We start from the raw sequence: 18,561 nt of genomic DNA, 5'->3' as shown, positions 1-18,561 counted from the left end.
GGCATTTTAGTCACTACTTATTTTTGTACTTTTTTTGTGCTCTCCAGTGAAATATTAAGCAGAAAGAAGTCTTTAGCGAAAATTTCCAGGTATACAGTACTTATAACCTAGGATCTAGTCATGAGGGGATTTTGACTATCCTCTCCCATCACGACTAGCATTTACTGTACTAGTCGTTTATTCAAACGTAAAATTAGATTATGATTTCCGAACAGCAATGTTCAAGCCACCATAGATAGTCTATGTCCAAATTGACATGTACAATCATGTCTTGTGGTATTCAATGAATTTTCGGTAAATATAATTGTTGGTTGCATGTCTAGTTGAAAAAATAATACTGGTATTCAGTTACAGTTAGTGCAGACTGAAGAGTCTGTACTAATCTACTGCAGTAAACTGAATAACGTAAATTATGTTTCTTTACACCTTCAGTTACAATAAATTGTAAATTGTATTTAGGTTTTCAAATATGACAAACTCAAAAGTGTCATTTAGAAATCTCATTCAGTTTGCTGTACACACAGTCACAATATATGTGAGCTGGATGATAATAGTTCTGTAGTATGAATTACACTACAAACCAAATGTGGTCAATAAAGGCTGAAATGGTTGGTTTTTATTACATGTAGAACTAAAATTTTGTGTCAATAGTGGATTTTTGTGTAAAAAAATAACATCATACAGCATACCTCTCACAAAAATTTCAGTAATTCATACTACAGAGCCATTAGTCTTTGATAACATTTTACATCTGAGAGTCATAGTACACAACTGATCATTAGGACACTCGTGACTGGCTCACACACACACACACACACACACACACACACACACACACACACACACACACACACACACACACACACACACACACACACACACAGTATACAGATGGTCGGAAGTATATAAGATGTATTAAATAGTACTGCACATTAAGCTAGTCTAAAAGTAACTTATACCCTGGAGGGAGCAGTACCGTGGAGTGCATGAATCCAGTGTGTCATATTAAATGCCGTCATGGACTCCAGTTTCGACCCAGAAGTGACTCGAGTATGTATACTGTTTATGGTCTCTGGTGTTCAACCAGGAGTGAGTGAGTATGCCGTTATAATTACGGTCTGGTCACCGGGGGCTGTCATCCACGATATCCATGTATTGTTGCACACTACATGTTTTGCTCAGAGTCGGTGGGCGGACTTTGTGTACATTAAAATTAGCTGGAACACTTCATAGATTAGACCATAGACAGTGTCTATGATTAGACGTAACGCGTTTAAATGTGCATAATGCACTCATTTGGGTTACTAGACATTCGACAAGTCTTCCTATCTTGCTTTCATTATTTCAAATGACAAGAAAATGCACAAATTCAACGGGAGACTACAATGAACAAGACGAACCCACGTACCTGCTTATTGCCCTTTCCATTTCTATCATCTGTCGTTGGTGGCGTGTTTTCATACTAGTAAATGGGATTGAAATGTTGATTTACTCGTGGTTTACCCGTTTCTCTAAATACAGCGGTACAAATATTAACGATACAAGTATATGGTAAAATATATTGTATTTAACGATGGCATCCACTACATCAATCCCACTTGAGGGAGGTCTAAACGTTTTCTTTTATCTATTTATTCAAAACTAAACGTTTTTCCATCTACGTGAGTCGACTGTTAGTTTTACCTCACATAATTGCTGATTTATAGCTATGCTTCACTAATTAGCTATATATATATATATAATACAACAGGGATCTGCACTATCTGCAACTGGGACATTTTTTTAAACCAAAGATGATCAGCTACTTATAAAAAGACATTGTAATATCATATTTTTTATCACCCAACCACGATCTATTACTGAAAGTTGTCAAAATACTACATGTAATAATTAGAGTACAAGTTATCCATAGCTGCAATAATTGTAGCGTCTAGTGCAACTGTAAGCGATCACAAATATTACCGTCCACACGACATAAAAACACAGCATGTAATAAGATTTTTGAGTTAAACAATCACTTTTGGGATGTAGAAGTGTAGAACAGTGGCCATTTTTTAGGGGATGATGCGTATTACCTATATACAGGGTCTGACCATATTCCCATCTTTAACATGACCCCAACTTCCCAGCTGAATTACAAATGTGTCTATTGTATGTACAAACTAGCCTATGTAGTCGTAAAGACTAGTGCTACCACACAATTTCAGCCAACCTATTTTCGCTTGTCTAAGTTTACACTCTTTAGACATGGTAGTATTAAAGCCAAACTCACAATAGTAATATGTCCAAAAACGTAACATAAATCAGAACAGAATCTTTTCTCATGACACCTTCCATGATGACAACTAATTATGGATTCCCCATGTGCCCTGATCAATTTAAATATCTAAGTAGTGTTTGACCAATCAGGTTGTGTGTAGGGATGCCATTCTAGACTAGCAGATCTAAAGAGTGTGTAGACTGTAGGAAAAAACGAAAATTCAAAGTCAAAATGGATATTAGGATGGCTGAAATAGTGTAGCAGTGTTGGTCCTTCAAGACTACAGGTAGGCTATGTATAAAATTCCACTGTACTACGACTGAATTTTGACAAGCTACCAAATTTGCCCGTTACAAGCTGAGCTTCACCTACCTACTTGTGAGGAGTTCCTCCATTTAAATGTTGGTCATAACTAATTACTATAAAAACACTGTATATTATATATAAATGTCGATGTCACTACACTCAGACAAGGCCTATTACACAACATAGAACATGCACAAGTTCACAGTTTTAGGTGAAGTTGTTCACTTACTGCATGCATGCACGCACGTGTGTGTGTGTGTGTGTGTGTGCATGCATATGTGGTGTAATACACGTAGTAGACTAACCAGCCTTGGCCTTATCAACAATCGGTTTACAATTACAATGTAAACACTAGGGAGTGAATATTACACTATGATCAGTAGCGAACCTCCGCAGGTAGTTACAGAACAGCTTAAGACAAGCAGTTTGCATTTTCATTTCTCTGATGGGTATGCAAGTTTTTATGAGTGTTTATAACAGGGCCCAGGTGGAAATCAGCTTTTGTTGTTTCCTGGCAAGCTACCCTGTTTTTGAATAAATTTTACTACTACTAGTACTGCTACTAGGCAAACTTGGTAGGTTGATACAGAATTCCATTTTCTCATACCTCCAAATTACCGTACACATTTTGTCTTACCAGTGTCCATACGCTGTTATTACATAGACCCCTCCACCCAGGGTCTATGGTTATTATTACACATGGATTGTAAGACCATGGCAAAATGCTACATAGTGCCTGGAAAGTAAAAATGAATATGAATGCAGATCCTGACAACTGAAAATTTACAGTTATTCTTGTAAGCAGTCTTTATTGTAATATTGACAACCTGGAAATAGAGTCTGCTCAAAACAGCAGAGCTAGGAGTAACACTACATTGGGTGAATTGGAATAAACACAGCTATTGAAGTGGCAGCAAACATTTACATTAGCAAATGTGGAGAAAACGGAAAAACAAACAAAAACAGAGAGCCTTGAGAGGGAAGTTTTGAGTGATTCAAAATGATTACAAGTTCTATTTCATATTTCAAACCTTACAGCATGTCACTTTGCAAAAGGCAAATTTATTTTACAAAAGAAAAAGACATTGCTTTTTATAAGTTTTTTTTTTTTAAGATTCTTCATCATTAGCCCATGTATGTAATTCGTATCACACACTTTTAGTTTTATTTTGGGCAAATGCATCACGTTGTAAGTGAGTGAGTGAATGAGTGACTGCTTATTACTCATTTCAACATATATTTCCTCAAACTATTCTTGTATGCACTGAAATGTACAATTGATCCCAGCACAGACAATATGAGTACTAGGGGGAAAGTCTCAAACACCCTCCCTTCTCATCTACAATGGAACCTTGTAATACGGAAAAAAAAAAATAGTAATAATAATAATAATAATAATAATAATCACAGAAGTAGCCACATCAAAGTAAATTTTATTATTCAATTCTAATACCAGTATTTTTTAAGTAAAAGTGTGAGTACCATCTGTAATCATTTCATATTCCTAACCACATGGGGTAAATGGTGGTTTATTAGCAACTAAACCAGATAACCGTACAAAAACCCATGCGATTGTAACACATGGATTTTAGTTTTTTTTATTTTTACTCTTAGAACAACACATGCCACAGCTCTAGAAACTTTGGAAAATATCTGCACACTTATGAAGTGTGATTGCAATCCTATCTGAACCACAGAAGATTTCAAAAAATTCTGGTTTTTTTGAGTAAACCAGTGTACGAGTACAGTGTGACAGATTATTGTCGCAGGTATCTGTCACACCGCAAAGAGTTTATCACTCGACAGCTAGCAATATTTTTTCATCATCATCATCATCATCTTAACCACTTCACATCAAAGCTGATGTCAGCTTCAATGGTAAGATGACCAAGTTGGGGCTATCGGGGCAATGTAGCACCAATCATTGCAAAGTAAGCCTTTCTCTTTCTCTCTCTCTTTCTCTGAATGCCGACAATGCATATAGTAAACATTGTTAAATTGCCTGATCTTCAAATCTCGTTTTTCATTTCTTTTTAGAATATCATGAGTCTATCATTATGTTCTTCATTTGAGAACAGACATGAATGGAAACCTCAACAAATAAAAAATAACACACCACTATCGATATCCTAGACTAAATTTTTAATCTACGTCTCTTTCTCTTTGTATTATGGAGACACCCTATCTGATAAGTCCTGTCATTCATCAAATGTCCAAGAACGTTAGTATCAGAGTTTATTTATTTTACGATTTGGGTGCCTGTTCATTCTCTTTCTTCTGCTCTGTTTCACTTGAAACAATTTCATCTTTCTTGTCATCCCTCTTGGGATTGTCGCTGCTCGACTCTTTACTTTCTTCTTTCTTTTCACTTGTTTTACTGGACGTTTGTCCTAATTGCTTAGTGAAGAAAGCCTTTGTAGATGCCAATATATTCTGCTTTTCTTTTGCTAGTTGCGCTGCCTGGTAGGTTGATGGCTGATGCTGAGGACTGGGCCTTGTGCCAATATTTTTACCCTTTTGTTGAGCAGCTGATAACTGTTGGTTGGCTTGAAGGATTTGATGCCTTGCCTGTGCTTGTTGTTGTTGCTGCTGCTGCTGCTGTTGTTGTTGTTGTTGTTGTTGTTGCTGCTGCTGCTGTGGCTGGTTTTGACGGGGTCCTGGTGCCACAACTTGCTGGTAGGGCTGCACATTGGGTCTCTGGATTGGTGCTGGATATCTCACAGCTGCAGTACCTGGTGCAGAAGGCATTCCTGTTTGTATGACACCACCAAGCGGATGAGGAATCACAGTCGTCTGGGGTCGCATCATGGGTGATGGATGTCTGGAGACTGTCATTTGAGGTCGCATACCACGATGCATATTGGCACTGACATATGTACTTCCAAACTTCTGTTGATTGATACTTGGTGCTTGCGTGTACGTCAACATTTGAGCTGGATATCCACCTGCATTAGAATTGGACATTGACTGTTCCATATTTGGTTTTGGAGGCTGACCAATTGCAGGACTCTGAGGTTTGGCTGTTGGGCTGTGAGAAGGTGTATTTGGCTTCGATGTAGGTGCTGGTGGTGTAGCACTTCTTCCAGGACTGAAAGGTTTGGCATCCACATGTTGATTCATATCTGAAGCACGAGGTGACATCTTACCAACCATCTTGGCAGAGGGCATTCCCACATTCACCATGGGAGGCATACCGAATGGTTTGGGTCCAATAGTGGGTTGTCCAGCTATTGACACTGGTAGATTCATAGGGGGACCTTGTGGTTGTGCACTGCCAAAATTCTGGGCTGAGTATTGTACTGGTGACCCTGCCTGAGATAGCTGTAAGCCACTGGCCTGCATTGGACCTGATGTTGACTGTGCGCTGTTGAAGAACTGAGTTGACCCATGCTGAGGAGGTGGTGTATACATTGAGCTGGCTTGCTGAGGTGGTCTTGGCTGAGGCTGAGGTTGCGGCTGATGTTGATGTTGATGTTGATGTTGATGCTGATGTTGATGTTGATGCTGTGGCTGATGTTGAGGTTGTGGCTGCTGAAGACCAGCCTGCAATGCTAACATAGGTGATGCAACGACCATTTGTTGTCCTCCTAGAACTGATGGTGCCTGAAATACACAAGTTGTACATGTTTGTGGTGAAAACATAGAAACTGCAAAAATATATCTTATCAATAAAACCATTTTACATCGCAATCAATACATTTTCACTTTTCATCCATGTTAGTGTGATTTTGAGATTTGCTACAATATGCTTTCAAGCTTAGTATCTGTTTGATGTAATTGACAAAACAATTGACAAAATGTTCTATGCAGTTTTATTTTTGTAATCTGTTTTGCGTATTTCTCTCAGTGAAATGTCGGGATTCTGATTCTAATCTGATTTGTTGCAATACTGGCAACATATTACCTAGAGTTATTTCTTGTATCTACTCACAGGCATTTGTTTCCCGGGTTATGGCTCAGAATATTTCTATCAGAATACAATAAAATGACGATAATATCGTTAATATTGACGTATTAGACCAACACTATATGAAAGGGGTAAAATTACACATGTTTCTGTGATCACGCAGTTTCACTAAATGCGAAGGAAGACACAAGGTATGAAAGGCAGCCGCCATTACCGTACGTAAACATGAACGTTCAACCGGCCGTTGTACTGGGCAAACATTTCGATGATTTTACCTTCCGTCACTTCCTGGTTCCTAAATTTAATAATCTTCCGATAAATCGTGTCGTTGTTACAATCGGACCACGCTTACCAAAGATATCAACGGATTTCTAATGCCATGTAGGGGAATTGGAGCAGATAAATTTTTTCTAACTACCTTCCGAGAACGTGATTGGATATCAATGTTTACATGTTAAATGGAGAGCTGTTATCGGCCGTAACATGTGCTGCTGTTACATAAAGGGCTAGGGCAATATGCAAAATAGGTAGTTAGAAAAAATTAATCTGCTCCAATTCCCCTGCGCGATCACAGAAACATGTGTAATTTTACCCCTTTCATATAGTGTTGGTCTAATACGTCAATATTAACGATATTATCGTCATTTTATTGTATTCTGATAGAAATATTCTGAGCCATAACCCGGGAAACAAATGCCTGTGTATCTACTGTGCATACAAAGCTATGACTTCTCAAAATACAGCTAAAATGATGTAGGTTTGTTGTTTCACTCATGTGACATGACATTTGATACACGCCCTCAGACAACTTCTAATGCAAAAGAAACAATTACATACTAGGTGCTGTGCACAGTGGGGATGTAGAAGTAATCAAGTTGAAATGTTGATTATCAGATAGAAAATAAGCAATTGCAGCCATTAAAATCATCAAGTCCATGTTTTCATTAGAAGCCTGTTTCTACTGCATTGTGAAAGAATGCTTATCAGTGTTCAATGTGACTGGGCAGAGGATCCTGTTGTGTTTATTGTGTCTCTGTTACAACCGTTAACGGGGAAGTAAAGCGTTTCAGCTACTTGTCCCGTTCAATTAAAACGTTCATATCAGGTGTAAAATAATAGTGTTTGATTATCAACCCAGTACGTGGTCGCTCTAAATGTAATCTATCTGTAAACGGATGTTTACTCATCAGGAAACAAGTACATGGACTTCTGTATAAAATGAGATCAAATATTCTCTGGACAGTGTCATTTTTAATGGGGGAGTAACGTTAACCTAAATATGGCATACTATTCGTATGAATAAATGAAATTCTGGAGTAAATCCCGACGACTTCTTTTCGTGTAAGTCAAACAAGTTGACAATACGTGGAATATCATGTTTAGAGGAACGGTTAAATATAGGCACGACAGTTTTGACTTTCCCCCACCTTTTACGACTGTGTATATAAAATCGCCTTCACTGAGATGAAGTTGAATAAACATATAAGATTGTAAACAAAATTTGGCTGTCAGTCACTCTGGTTGTCACCGTCACGATGGCGTATCAATTTCAGCTCAGCTATTGGAACAAAACTCGACATCTCTACATCGATGAGACATTGAATTATGAACATTTCATATCTACAATAAAACAGCAAGTACCATCGTTAGAATGTATGGATTTCCAGGTCCAATATCAAGATGATAATGGGACGTCTATCACTCTGTCTAACCATGAACTTGACATGACTGACATGTTTCGCTGTGCTAAACCAGTGGAACGGGCTGACTACAAGCGGATAAAGGTATCTATCGTTGATGGTTGTTCTCCTGTACCAGCCAGTTTGAGGAACAATGACAAAGGACATGGAAGCCGACCGAAGCGACTAAGATTCACCGACGCCAGTGTAGACAACGATAGTGGGTCAATTACGTCTGAAGTTCGAGGGAGTACACTGTCATGTACTACTACTAGTACGGCCAGCGAAAATGCATGTACCGATCAGTTTGTATACACATCGCCACTCGAATTAGCCATAAAGGTGAAAGAAACTGAACTAAATGACCTGAAAGTAGAACTCGGGACAGTAGCGGCCCAGATCGCAGAAGAAAATACAAAGTATTCCCGGTCTGAACCTGGCGATTCCCTATACAAGCGTTGTGGAAAGTGTCACCTCCGTGATTCTCATACTCGGCGAAATTGTCCCTACCAGGCGTGCTCTTCTGCAGAGATCTGTGGTGATATATCTCATCCAGATCACGCTAATGAGAAGAGTGTACTAGCGGGTCTCGGCAAACATCGCGATGAACTACAGAAGGATATTAAGAAGAGGGACCTTGAGTTGAAACAGAAAATAGAAACTAAAGATAAAGTAATGTCTACGTTTGAGCGGAAAATCGAAAGTTGGTTGATAAATAGTGATCCGTCGAAGTATTTGGTATCTACTGTAACCGGTGACACACCTAAGCAGTGGTTGGTAAATAAACATTCCCGCATTTTAAATGAGCATTACCATGGTAAACTGCCACGAAATATTGAGGTAGCGTATCGCCGTTTTCCTGAAATTATTGCTAACTATGAACGTGATCATCTGACCAAGGGTAGACCAGTGAAACCAAAGGACAGGGTTCGTGAACTATTGGAAAACAACCCAATATACAAGGTGAAGTTTCCAGAAAAAACTCCGGTTGAAGATAAAGTAAGATCCAGTTCAGCGAGTGAAAAAGAGCGCGATTTGCCAAGTGAGGTACCTTCTCCTTTATACCCAAGAAACATGGGCGAAGAAGAACAGCAAATTCAACATGCAATTCAACTTAGCACAGTGCAGTCGTCGACGAGTTTGGATCGTGATACACACACGCCGTCTGCCGCTCGATCACTTTACAATGATGCATATTCTAGTCCACAGAGTAGTCTGTATCCAGGGTATCATTATCCCCATTTCAGTCTGTTCTCACAGCCGCAAACAACCGGGTTCGATTCTCACTTCTATAGTTCAATGGCCCCGTATACTTTTCAACCAACGCCATACACGCAATCATTCTATCATACAAATCCGCTAGCTCACACAGTCGACGAATTTTCGCAAATTACTGGATCAGGTCAACCATTTTCTCAGTCTACACCACCACCACCACCACCACCACCACCACCACCACCACAACAACAACCAGCAACAACAGCTCCACCACCACTTCCACCACTCCCTTCCCCACCACAGCCATAAAATGAGAACTAAAATGGTCTGACTGAAAGTAAGTCACGAGTATGTTTTACTTTATACAAATCATGCAAATGTTGTCATGTGGTTGGACATTACGTGTACAGACAGGTGTCTTTAATTATGTTTATTTCGAAAATTTAAGTTGTTCTTTTCAGAGTTTTATATTCAGTGTAGTTTCGTGTTCAACGTGTAGTTTCTATTCAGCATAACCGATAAGCTTTATACTGTAGTTACTAAAAATAGTGTGTTAGATTTGATAACTTGTTCTCCGACTTCTAGTATAAACAAGTCATAGACGTTGGAGAGCAATGCCTATAACATGTATGATAAAGTAAAATATCACAAAACTCAAAATTTCATTTATTTTCCTTTATTGGTTCATTTGATGGATTACATGTAGAATTTATTATCATAGTTGAAGTTGTGTCACATGAATAAAGTTGTGTTACATCAATAAAACTTTCAATTGGCGTAATTTTTTCAACGTAACAGGAATGTTGTTACGTTCATTACAAGAAATGATATGTGGATAAAAATAACTGGCTAGGTTTACATAGACAGCCTTGATTCACTCTCTATATGGTTTTACATAACAATACATATACTAGTAACATGTCAACATGTCAAGTTAAGCCCAAGCCATGGCATCCGAGAACCAAAACTGTTACTAAAATACATTTACAACGTGTATTTATACTGGTGGAATACACAATGTTCCCGCTAATGAATCACAATGTTTGACGATTAAAAATCATGTTAGCAATTGTGGAAACGATTTACACATGTAAAATCATCAAAACAAATTAAAGTTCTAAACAAACAGATAGCCTGTTGCTGAAAAGAATCCATGAACATCCGCAGGGGAAACTTCTTCAACAGCTGAGTAAATTGCTACACTCAAATTACGATAGGCAAGCTCTGATAGTGGAGGTCGTTCTAGAGTCCTTTTGATTTTATTGAAGCAGAACTCAACTGGATTGAACTCCGGCGAATATTTGGGAGTAAAAATAACCTCGATACCTTGCATGTTCAGCCACAAATTCAGTTCCCGCGCTATGTCACTATGATGTATAGGTGCGTTATCGACAACTAGAAAATCTCCAGGCTGCAGTGCTCTGACGCCGTACTCATCAACTGTCTCAACACACTGCCTAATAAAATCAGCGAAATGCATAGAGTTGGATGCACCATCAAGAGTTTGAACGTGTGCGACTCCTTGTAAACCAGCGAGTAAGTTCAAAGTCATATTTGGAGTAGGGTCGTATCGTCTTACTTGTACTGCACGTTGACCTAAAAAGGCATGACCGTAGTTCGGATTTGCTACAGTTGTCACTCTAAAACCACTTTCGTCCATGAACTTAAGTCTCCAAGGATCGATATCATGCAAACTGTCTAAATATGCCTGAGTATATTGTAGATTTTCTAAAGTAAATCTTTGTTCCGCGACTCTTGTTACTCGTTTGAATGTCCACGGCCCATGGCTGAACTTATGCTTCACGGCCCGACATATCGTCATTAAAGATACGTTCGTCGCTGAAAACTGTGTCAGTTGCTGTTTCATTTCCTTGTATGATATTGATGGTTCATCTGTCTTCAATGATTCGAGGTATGCAATGTCATTCTGGGACAGTTTACCCGCATATGTTGTTTCTTTAGCCACAACTGCGCAGGCATTATTCTTGACATATCGTTTCCATATATTGTGCACCCCATATCTCGAAAACTTGTACTTCTTTGCCACTAATGTAAGTACTCCACGAGGAATATCACCAGTGAGTTTGTTTCCGCCATTTCGTAGGATATCGCTTACGAGGAGCTGACCGAGTTCTTCTGAAACTGTTTTTCCTCGACGGTATTGCCTCCCGAGTGAAGTCACACTTGTTAGTTTATGTCCTTCCATCATGCTAAATGTATTACGATGGACGTAGAAGTGAGAGTGTGAATATGAGCTCCTGTTTTTAGTCCACTTTATTTATGGTCATGGTAGTGGCACTTCATTGGTTTGGTTTAGTTTATGTTGATTTGATTTTTGACGGGTAAAAGAGCGGGAAGGGTAGACCTAGGCTGATCACTAACTGTCAATGAAGTATCAATAATATTTGACTCCAGTCTAATTGTGACACAGACGGGTTTCCGGTGCTGGCGACATTGTTTACAAATTGAGACTGCGTACTGGGTTGATAATCAAACACTATTATTTTACACCTGATATGAACGTTTAATTGAACGGGACAAGTAGCTGAAAAGCTTTACTTCCCCGTTAACGGTTGTATTGTTAGACTAGAGTTGAAATATGTGTATATTTGCGTCAAAAATATAGTGTCCCATGAGTGAAACACCAAGCCTACATCATTTTAGCTATAAACTGATGTACATGTGAAGATGGATGTGCTACATACATGAAATGAAACCAGCATCATCAACTATGTGAAAGGTATTTCAAAGGAAAAAGAAACCTCATGATTCATGATGTGATATACCCACTAAGCTACGGTCTTACTTTACCTTGTCTGGCTCAACGAAAAATCATGAACCAAACATTGTTCACGCAAATGAGTACCCCACAGCAGTTAAATTGATGGAAACAATGTACTAGTAATGTCCTGGTCTGACAAATATACCATATTTAGACATTATGCAATTGCCCCAATAAACACTTAACTTATATTTGGGCAGAATTCTGTGATTATTTAACAATGATATGGTCTTAATAACAGTGTGGGTGGCTTCATTTGAATTTGAAATTTCATCTCTGGACCTCAGTAAGCTAGATGTGGAGTGAGAAGAGATTTGATGGCACAGATAGCCTCTAGACTATATATACTTATTGTCAATAATCATGTGAAATCCAAGTTTAAATAAATACCCAGTGTCAATAAACATGATGAAAACCAAGTTTACATCGAAACATCTCCATTGCAAGAACTATCAAAGTTCTAGTTCTCAGTATATTTCAGGGTACATAAAGTCAAATAAAATTCCTGGATTTTTTCATCAGATCAATTTTGGCCCTTTTCCAGGAGTGTTAACCAGTGAAATACATTAAATTTTTCCATACACCTAATTTTATTATATATTTCCCACCTAATCTTACTGACACTTTATGAGAGTTATGTTAATAATTTTCCACAAGTTTCTAAGAGCTGATCACATTTTAATGAATTTCCAGTCCTTCGGAATTCTGAGAGGTTCCATGAACCCTGATAATGCATTTACATAGGTATAGAAATGGTCTTTTGGGATAAACTAAAGAAAGAAAATAACCTACCTGAGCCAACACTTGAGACTGTTGAACAGCTGCTGAACTGACATTGCCATATGTAGCATTGGTTACAGGTTTTGTAACAGCAGGAAGGGAATATGTGCTCTGCGGCCCTGGTGGTTTGACAGACATTGTCACACTGGTTGACAGAATCGGTGCCTGTGTGTACACTGGTGAGAAAGTGTAGGCTTGGTAAGGTTGACACTGTACCACTTGTTGTGGCTGTTGAGCTAGTGATGTTGATAGCATGGTGCCAAGATTGTTGCTACCAGGAGCTTGAGTGGTTGCAGTCTGCAGTTGTTGGTGTGTACCTATCTGACCATACAGTGGATGCTGCTGTGGTGGTTGCTGTGACAGCCCAAATTGGTAGTTGCCAGTGTAGCCGGGTGCTGCTTGCTGAACCATACCAATGGATGAAACTGTTCTCTGTGGACTCTCTGCTTGGAATAAATACTGTTGCCCAGTACTATTGGCAAAAAGTGTTTGAGTAGCAGAGCCAGTGAGATCTGTGGTCATCCCACCACTGGGTGGTTGAATGGAGTATGCCATTTCCATGGGTCTGACTTGGTCTGTCGAAGCTGGTCTCACTGGTATCGATGCAAATGCTAGTCCACCAGAGTACGGTCCAACAATAGAGGCAGAGTTAAAACCACCTGACTGTGACAACCCAGCCATGTTATCCATCGCACTTGATGTGACTGCAGCTGAAGGCATGTTGTTAGCAAAGGTTCTGAAAGAGCTGGGGTTAATTTGAATGGGCACAGGAGGAGATTCACTGCTTCCAGGTAGAAAATCTACAAAAGTATCTGTTGGCACGCTAGCAGACACTGATGCAACGCTTGCCTCCATTGAACTGACACCTGCAAAATTTCCGTAAGAGCTTGCTGAAGACACAACTGATGCCTCGGGCTGGTCTGGCACACTGGTTGGCGTACCTGTCTCAATTACTGTCTGTAGTGGTGACTCCCATACACTTTTTGCTGATGCTATCTTCAGCGTCAAGTCAGCAGATGGTGAGACTACATTTTTGGTATCTTCTAGGCCTGCCAAGGGTTGTGATATGTCTAGTTCACCAGTGATATTGCTATCCAATGATGGTGCAGGCTGACTGCTTGATGCAGGGGTCACAATTTCACCAAGACCCTGTGAGGAGAACAAACAGATCAAAATAGGTGATGATTATTATTTGAAACTTTTCAAAGCAAGACTTCATGACATCATAAAACTATCATTTGTACAACTATTCAAACTTGAAAAATATCCCTGAAAATGTGTAAATGGAAATCATCTACTTTTGATTGCAATACAAATATCATACATATTTTGTGATAAAAATGGCCGACAGTTCACATAGAGCATTCTAGTTTTACTCAAGGCAAACAGTCTAACAACATTGAGAACCACAACATACAGCAAAGGTTAGCTAAATTTGTTATGCTCAATTCAATTGTCTTTGTTCATCTGGTTTATACCAATGTCACTAATGAGTCAATCACTTCTGAGCTCAATGCAAATTAACTGTGTGAAATTTGCTTGTGTGAATCCCACACTTGTTGGTCATATTTTACTGTTATTTCCATATGGCTAAGTAAACACTTACCGCTGCCACTAATGACTGAGCTTGAAGCTTTGAGCTGGGTGCAGTACCGCTGTCACTGCTTGTATCGGCAACACTCACTACTTCTGTATCACTTTTCACAACATCCACAGGTGAAACCATGACTTTCTGGGTCTTCAACTGTCCACCAACTATTTTACTCTTACTATCATTGAGTTGGACAGGTTTACTTCTCTGCTGCGACTTCTGTTCTCGTATTTTCTCATTCAACTTATCCACTAAGTCGTTGTCAACCTTGGCTTCTGTTTTGATCTCAGTACTAGGAGAACTTCTCTGAGAGGACGGATTAGAGCCATGATGGTCACTGCTGAGATCAATGCCACTGTCATGCTGGTCAAAGTCAGGTTTGTCTGAATCTGGCTTTGGCTTAGCAGCCTTGCTGGTAGCTGCTTCTGTAGTTGTCGTGTTCAGAGTTGTACTGGCTGGTATTGGTGTGTTCACAATCGAAGTGTTCACCATTGTCGGCACATTACCTTGGCTTTGAAGGGGTTTGTCCCAAGCATTCACTGAAGGTGGTGGAGGTAGTGATATGTGTGTCACTGCTGCAAGAAAAAATGTCAGGAATATAAGTTTCACATTTGCTTACAGTAAATTTTCAAAAACATAAATAACTTTTGCTAAAATAATGTTTCGGAATATTTTGTGGCAACACGTCTTTTAGAACCTACATACTTTTATGCAACATTGTGCTGGCTGAGGCCCATAAAGAAGGTAAAATTCACCAGTGTTCTCAAGTCATTCCACCGAGGTTTCCAAACAAGACTATCCCACAATGAATTGGAGACTATGATAGCATTACCAAACTTCCCCCTTTTTTAAACCAGTATTCCAAAGCAGCGCAAAACCAAAATAAACTGTGCAATGATCATTGATATCACAAAGTAACAGTTAGGTATACAGTTAGCACTGAAGTTTCTTTTATTGACTTTTACACTGAATGACTGACTTTCAATGAAAAATTCAAAACTTATTCTTGAGATGAAAAATATAGACTTTACACTAGCACTAAAACAAGAGTCATTCTTTAGCATATCAATGATTAACTTGCACCCTAATTATTCCAATCACTAGACATACCTTTTTTCTCTTCAGGTTGTGGTTTTGGAGGTTCTACAGCTGTTTTGACAGGCTCCACTGTTATGGCACTGGCATCCCATACTCCAATGGTCATACTGCTAGCAGCTGACTGAGTATTTGCTGAAGGTTTGCTAACACTTTGTTTATTGAATCTTGGAGGTAACTTTTGATTCCTGGACTTCTCATGATTATTGTTCATCATATGCCGTGCATTCTGTTTCATTGCCTGTAAGTCATACAAAGCAGCCAAAATGTTACAAGGTATTTTGACAGATTTGGGTAAGTGTTAGCCAAGACATTTATTTGACAATTGGGCTTGACAATGTTGTTTGGCCTAAAATATTCAGACCAAACAGCATTGTCAAGCCAGAAAGGTAAGTCTCTGGGTTTGCAAGTGTTAAATATACCCACACTGTCACTAGTCTCTAGTGAACAATACAAAGTATTGATATCATTTTAAGGATTGAAGGGGAATGCCACTCCAGAAAACACAGACATTTTCATAAACTATGGGTTCTGGAGGGTCATTTCATGATGTTACATCACCTACAATTACTTGCGATTTCAGAGAAGCATCAAGTTGCTATTGTGCCTTTAGAGGGTATCTTTGCTGTCAGTATAAAACAGCTGTCATGAATATTCAGTGTGTAACTTGAACACATTATTTCTGCTGACTCCCATAATGCAATAGCCCATTGCAAAGATCTCCAATAAAGGTACAAAATCAACTTGGATGTTTTTCTGAAATCACAAGGAATTGTAGGTGATGTAAGAAATCATGAAATAACTCTCCAGAAGCCATAGTTTATGAAAATGACTTCATTTCCAGAACTAGCATTCCCCTTTAAAAGTTTTTTATTTGCACTTGGTGTCATTGCTTGCTGTTAATTTCACTTTAGAAATTTCTTTTGTTCTGCTCCACACAACTTTGTGAAATCATGTCTTAATATGTATAATACAGAAAGAGTACGACAATTTGAAGTTTCCGTTCGATGACAGCATTCTCATCTTACCTCTTCTCTCTTCTTTCTCTCATTAGCTTTCCTAAATTCTTCCTCCTGTTGCTGTTTTAGCCTTTCTTTCTGAGTTTTCTTAGAAACCACTTCCTGAAAGCCTTCATCTGGGGTCATGATCTGTATAGGGTCTTCAAGAGTTACTTCAGGCATATCATCAGCAATTACAACACCTAATAAAACAAACAACAATTGTTATTTCAAATTGATAAACCTAGTAGGTATTTGTTTTTATCAAGAAGCTCGAGAAATATTACCCTGGCACAGCACAGTCATGGTACAACTGGGTTGACTGGGGTTCAAATCTTGTTTAGGGATGCCAGAAAATCAAAATGGCTGGAGGGAAGTTTTAACTGGCAATGTGCCAATTCCAAAAGTCATCTAACCATTTGAACATCATGCCTCCCCATTAGGGAACTTGCAAACCCGCCATTTTGAATGTTGCATCATGGGAAATGTGATATTAAACACTTACAAATTAGCATTGTAAACAATAATGTTACATTGTTTGTAACCACAAATGATCAATTCTTAGTCACCTTGACCATTGCGGGAGGGTTATTTTATCGGTAGCTCCAGATTAGGTATTACAATAACCAAAGATAATCCCATAGTCCTTTGCGTCTGAGCATGCTCAGTCTGAATTGCAAGTTCCCTATTAGACACATAAAACTGCTGGTGGACAAGTCTCTCAGATAAACACATCCCTTAGGAACAGCAAATTGGTTTGTATTCCCCTGGGAATTATTTATGGCCTGTTTAATATCCATTCTCTACTAAAATATCCTTACTGAGAAATTTACTTCTGATTACCATTCTTCCAGGTATCAGAATATTCAGTGAGAAATATGCTGTTGGAATCATTTGTTTCCAATATTTCAATTTTAGCACATAATTCAACTACCTATCAACGCTTGTGTGATCAACTTCTAAGACAAAAAAACAATGGAGAATATATTTGTTCATGCTTTAGAATCAATAGGACTGTACAATATAGTTACTTTGGAACAATAAATTGGAACTCAGTAAATTGCAAAAGATATGTATGTTTGTTATTGTAGTACAATAACAAACTTTTTGCAATGTATTGAGTTACAAACACAAACTTGGTATATGTTGTTTCCCCATTGTTTTTTCAATAGGAAGCCACAATAAAATTGTTTTTATAAAAATCCAAAATAAATACCCAATCCTCATCTAAATGAAAGTTATGAGGAGCTCCTTTTTGAAGGTTAACTTAAATTGGAACTAAGTTTGATGAGAAATACACAAATTGATAACCATGTCTGATGAGGACTTGATGTTTGTATGTCTTACCTGCATAGTTATTCAAGTCAATGTGTGCCAGTTTGTTAGGCTTCTCCACCTTCTTAGTGGTTTTGGCAGTGTTCGTCTCTGGTTCAGACTTCTTCTTTCCTTTCGTTCTGTTCGACAAGTCCGATAGTGCATCCTAGATTGAAGCAAGATACAAGATCAGAGACTTGATTACAACCTGTAAATTTACCCAAGTCTCTTCTCCCCACCCTGAATTTCTCCATTCAGATTTCCCCTTCCCACATCCAGTTTGTAGTGAAAGCTCACGTCAACCTCATACTTTCAATATATCAATCGACACAAGTTTGCAATTTCATTAAGTGAACTTCAGCTGTAAAAAGGGAAGCTATACATATTAAGGTGGATCAAAGAACATGTCTGTGCCACACTTCTGGGTACTTGTAATTGAAATTTACCACCTAGGCATATCACGAAAGTAACAAGCGTTCAATTTCTCGGTCACCACCATGACGTCTGCTTCACATGCTACAAATACATTATCATATTAAACTCTATGTTCTTGTTCTATTTTAACCATCTAGCATGATATAAAAATGCTATTTCAGGTACCAGGAATTCAAACTGTGCATTTCCAGAGAGA

The 18,561-nt window shown here is 38.6% G+C and overlaps 1 protein-coding gene across 4 annotated transcripts in view; it reads right to left on the bottom strand.

Moving 5' to 3' along the window:
• Nucleotides 1-3,365: 3,365 nt before the first annotated feature.
• Nucleotides 3,366-18,561, bottom strand: part of LOC144441498 (uncharacterized) — a 35,407-nt gene continuing 20,211 nt past the window's right edge. For 3 of the 4 annotated variants that reach the window (XM_078131081.1, XM_078131082.1, XM_078131084.1), the window contains 6 exons: nt 17,964-18,096; nt 16,647-16,819; nt 15,634-15,859; nt 14,539-15,098; nt 12,945-14,081; nt 3,366-6,169 (listed from right to left, as the gene is read on the bottom strand). In XM_078131081.1, the coding sequence (XP_077987207.1) occupies nt 4,811-6,169; nt 12,945-14,081; nt 14,539-15,098; nt 15,634-15,859; nt 16,647-16,819; nt 17,964-18,096 (3,588 nt within the window). In that variant the 3' untranslated portion in view covers nt 3,366-4,810. The remainder of the gene's footprint in view (nt 6,170-12,944; nt 14,082-14,538; nt 15,099-15,633; nt 15,860-16,646; nt 16,820-17,963; nt 18,097-18,561) is intronic. The other variant, XM_078131083.1, reaches the window with a different exon arrangement.

Source organism: Glandiceps talaboti, chromosome 10 (genome assembly GCF_964340395.1).
Source record: "Glandiceps talaboti chromosome 10, keGlaTala1.1, whole genome shotgun sequence".
In the NCBI taxonomy this organism is placed as follows: Eukaryota; Metazoa; Hemichordata; class Enteropneusta; family Spengelidae; genus Glandiceps; species Glandiceps talaboti.
Note: the sequence above shows the minus strand (reverse complement) of the source record. Positions and strands in the feature narration are given on the sequence as shown.